This window comes from Brassica oleracea, chromosome C7, assembly GCF_000695525.1.
Source record: "Brassica oleracea var. oleracea cultivar TO1000 chromosome C7, BOL, whole genome shotgun sequence".
NCBI lineage: Eukaryota > Viridiplantae > Streptophyta > Magnoliopsida > Brassicales > Brassicaceae > Brassica > Brassica oleracea.
The window spans coordinates 38,596,631-38,600,987 of NC_027754.1; the positions used below are offsets into that span (position 1 = coordinate 38,596,631).

The 4,357-nt window shown below is 33.0% G+C and overlaps 1 protein-coding gene across 1 annotated transcript; it reads left to right on the forward strand.

The window, feature by feature from the left end:
* The first annotated feature begins 2,900 nt into the window (after nucleotides 1-2,900).
* Nucleotides 2,901-3,788, forward strand: LOC106303252. The gene is given in 2 exon segments (XM_013739573.1): nucleotides 2,901-3,128; nucleotides 3,207-3,788. Coding segments are annotated over 2 exon segments (810 nt in total).
* The last annotated feature ends 569 nt before the right edge of the window (nucleotides 3,789-4,357 follow it).

Here is a 4,357-nt window from a genome sequence, read left to right on the forward strand (position 1 = left end):
AAAAATTTAAAGTTCCAACATTATTAATATATAGAAGTTTTATTGTATATACGTACTGAGTGAATTTAGCTTGGCTAAAGAAAAGCAATGAAACGAAATGAGTCATGTGGTTACACCTTCAAGGTTTCCTTTTGAGATAGAAACAAAAAATGAAAAAGCAATGAAATGATGAAAGGTGGGGGCTGTTTATGGTAAAAGTCATGTGGTTTTCTATTATTTGCATTTCTCATTCTTAAATATATTTAGACATTATCTTACATAAATTTACATTTTATCTTATGCTATTAAGAAAAGTTGTGCTTTTAAAATCTTCAATTTATATAATCTGCAGGTTTTGGTTCACGAGAAAACAAGATGATAATCGTCTTTGATTGATCGAACAGACGAGGGTGGTCAAGATCTGATCTTCTCTCGAAGCAAAACAAATAATTCAAGAATGAAGATGTTAGATGATTGTGTTTGGGGAATATAATGTGGTTTTGCCGTGAGATATATGCTAAGCATTTTCAACGGTGTTTCATTTTTCATTTTTTCTTCGTTTTTTACTCCATTAGAACATCTCCAATGGTTTTGGCTTCATTTTTATTTTCAAATGTTCACTTTCTTCAAAATGAAGAAAAAAATGAAGTAACATTCACTCCAATGGTTTGTTTCATTTCTTCCTTGTAAAAATAATATTCCAAATATATTTCATCATTACTTACCATTAATTATTAATAACATTTTCTAGTTTCTCATCTTTACTAATTTTGCCCAACTATTTTTTTTTTTACATAATCCAACATGTTCAACATTATCTTATAATAAAATTATTACACCAAACATAAATAAATAAATAAAAACATTAGATTTTATAAAGCAGTACCAGACATATGTTTTTCCCACATGTGATCAATTAAATCGTTTCGAAGTGCGAAATGAGCTTCTTGATCTTTAATTCTTCTAAATCGAGCAAAAAATTCTTGAAAACGAATATTCTCATGTTCTTCGATATCAACCTCTGTAGATGGAGCTTCTCTGGCAACGTCAATTGGTGCATTGAGATCACGCTCATCCTCAATTATCATGTTAAGTAGAATTATACAAGTGGTCATGATATCATGTATCACTTCTCTGGCAACGTCAATTGGTGCATCGAGATCACACTCATCCTCAATTATCATGTTAAGTAGAATTATACAAGTGGTCATGATATCATGTATCACTTCTCTATTCCAATAACGAACTGGCTCTTTCACAATTGCAAAGCGTGATTGGAGAACTCCAAAAGCACGTTCCACATCTTTCCGACATGCTTCTTGTTGCGTAGCAAAATATTGCTTTTTTGAACCTCTTAGCTCGTGAATAGTTTGGACTATAGTAGACCATTTTGGATATATTCCATCAGCCAAATAATACCTCATATTATATTCATTTCCTGAATAATATAATGAGCAGGGTGCAATACCTTGAGCGAGATTGGAGAAAAAATGGGAGGATTCCAACACATTGATATTGTTATTGCTGCCAGACATCCCAAAATATGCACGACATATCCAAAGATCATAATCCCCAACAGCTTCAAGAATTATAGTTGGTGATCCACTACGACCTGAATATTGTCCAGCCCAAGCGGTAGGACAATTTTTCCACTTTCAATGCATGCAATCTAAGCTTCCTAACATTCCCGGAAAACCTCGTTGTTCACCAATATACATAAGTCTTGAAACATCGGCAGGTGTTGGTGATCGTAAGTACTCCTCTGAGAATATCTCCGCTACAGCTCGACAAAATCTTTGTATGCTTTCGATTGCTGTTGATTCGCCAATTTTTATGTATTCGTCTGTTGCATCAGCTGGTAAACCATAAGCTAGCATCCGAAAGACGACAGTTATTTTTTGAAGAGATGATAAACCAAGTCTACCGATTATATCCCTTCGTTTTTTGAAGTAGTTGTCATGATTTTTAACCGCATCAACGATACGAAGGAATAAAGGACGAGACATACGATATCTCCTACGAAACATGGCATCGTTGTAAGTTGGGTTCTTCGAGAAGTAGTCGTTGAACAATCTACAATGTGCGCTTTCTCGATCGAGGTAGATAAAAGAACGTCCAGGAACTGAACCTCCATGAATCACTTGGCTGCTTTGTTGATTACGAAGGTATTGTATTATCGCATTGTTATTTGCGATAGCATGTTGTATCGTCAATTCTTCTTGGTAGAGATTATTGATCATCTCTACATTTTCATCATCATCTGAAGATGATGAAGAACCATCCAAATGGAATGAACTTGTAAAATTATAATTCATTTTAATATATAAAATTTAGAGTGTGTGAAGTTAAAACTGATTTGTACTAGTATATATAGAACTTTTTGGAATCACTTTTTCTTTGTATTATTATTTGTCTCGTGAAACTTTGAGTAATGTAAAAAATTGGAATCACTTTTCATTGAATTATCAAATCATGTCATATTATATTGAAAAATTTGTGAATCTTTGAATCACATTTTCATTGCATTGTCAAATCATGTCATAGTAAAATAAAATATGTGAGAATCTTTGAATCACTTTATCATTGCATTATTAAATCATGCCATAGTAAATTGAAAAATGTGAAAATCTTTGAACCACTTTTTTTTTGTATTATCACATCATGTCATAATATATAAAAAAATGTGAGATTCTTTGAATACTTTTTCATTGTATTATCAAATCATGTCATGCTCAATTGAGAAATATGAGAGTCTTTATTATTATGTATAAATTACGTGGTGTGCTCTACATTTTCATTCACAACTTTGAACCATTCTATTCTCTTTCTTTCATACACAACTTATTTTAGATTTTTACAAAATGTTGTTACGTTCAGCAGGATATACTCAAGAAGAAGATAAGTTCTTATGCCAAATCTATATGGAAATATCCCACGATCCAATTACAAGTGTTTATCAAACATCCGATCAGTTCTGGTCTCGTGTGGCATATGCTTACGAGGCTGGGAAAAATGCAAGTTGGAATGAACGTACAAAAAAATCCATTCATTGTCGAATTCAAACTATTGAAAAAGCAACAAAGAAATTGCATGCATGTCTCAAACAATGTGAAAGCAGACGTCCAAGTGGTGCTTCAAATGATGATATTGTAAGTGTTTTATGATTACTGTAATATATATTTTACTTATTTTGTACTGATGTCTTTTTATTTTAAATTGGAATGCAGTTTGAGCAAGCCAAATTAATGTTTGTGCATGATCCAAAATACAAAGGAGGTTGGAAATTCGATCATGTGTAGAATATTATCAAGAATTTTGAAAAGTTTAATGACACATCTGCTAAAAAAGTGTCAAATTCTTGTGGTTTCGGAGATACAAATTCAGCCTCTGATTCTGCTACACAAGAATCTCTAGGTTTGTCCTCATTTTCTTTGAATTTAGATGACAAAGAAGATATTATTGGTGGATCTTCATTTAAAAGGCCAATAAGAGTAAAGAAGTCTAAACTTAAAAGAAAAAAAGCTGATCAAACATCACTTGTTATTAACACCTTGGAAGAAGGAAATAAACAACTCTTGGAGCAGTTAAAGAAGACAAGCGCACAAAGAGAACATCATTTAGAAATTCAAAGTAGGAATTATGCTTTGAAAAAACAAAAAGAAGAAAACAAAATTTTATTTTGTGATGTGAATTCCATACAAGATCCTAAAGTTCGTGCATACATATAATCCGAGCAAACTCGAATTTTGTTGGAAAGGAGTGAAGAACAACAAGCTCAACAACCTCCTCAAACATCTACTTCATTTTGAAAATATTTTAATGATATTAGTGGTTCTGGAAATTGTAGAACCTAAAATCTACACTAAGTATTTGATAGTGATCGGGGTTTGATCTAGGAAAGACAAATGATGTAGGCAACGATATCTGTAGAACACAACGATGTTAAATAGTTTCCAGTAGGTGAAAATGGACTTTATTGATGAATAAGATCGAATATAATGAATTGAACTAGATCGAGTGATACAAACGAGATCGGTAAAGAAAGAATCTAAAAGTGGGAAGACAACAAGATCGATGTAAATGTGTAGCTCTCTCTAGGGTTTTTAACGTCTCCTCCTCTGTTTTCACTCCTCTTCCTTTATAGTAAGTCGACTTCGAGATCTCTGTGGTAGCTCCGCGATCTCAGCTTCTTATTGCACGATCTCCGCGACCTCGGCGACTCCTTCTCGAGCTCGTATTCTTGCTACAGGCTCTGGCCCTTTAAGGCCCATGCCTTTGATCGTGGCTCATTGTGGTATTGACCAAAATTGGATCCAACAGAAATGATTTACCAGATTATTAAGTGTTAGTTTATGTTGTATTAATAAGTTTATATGTT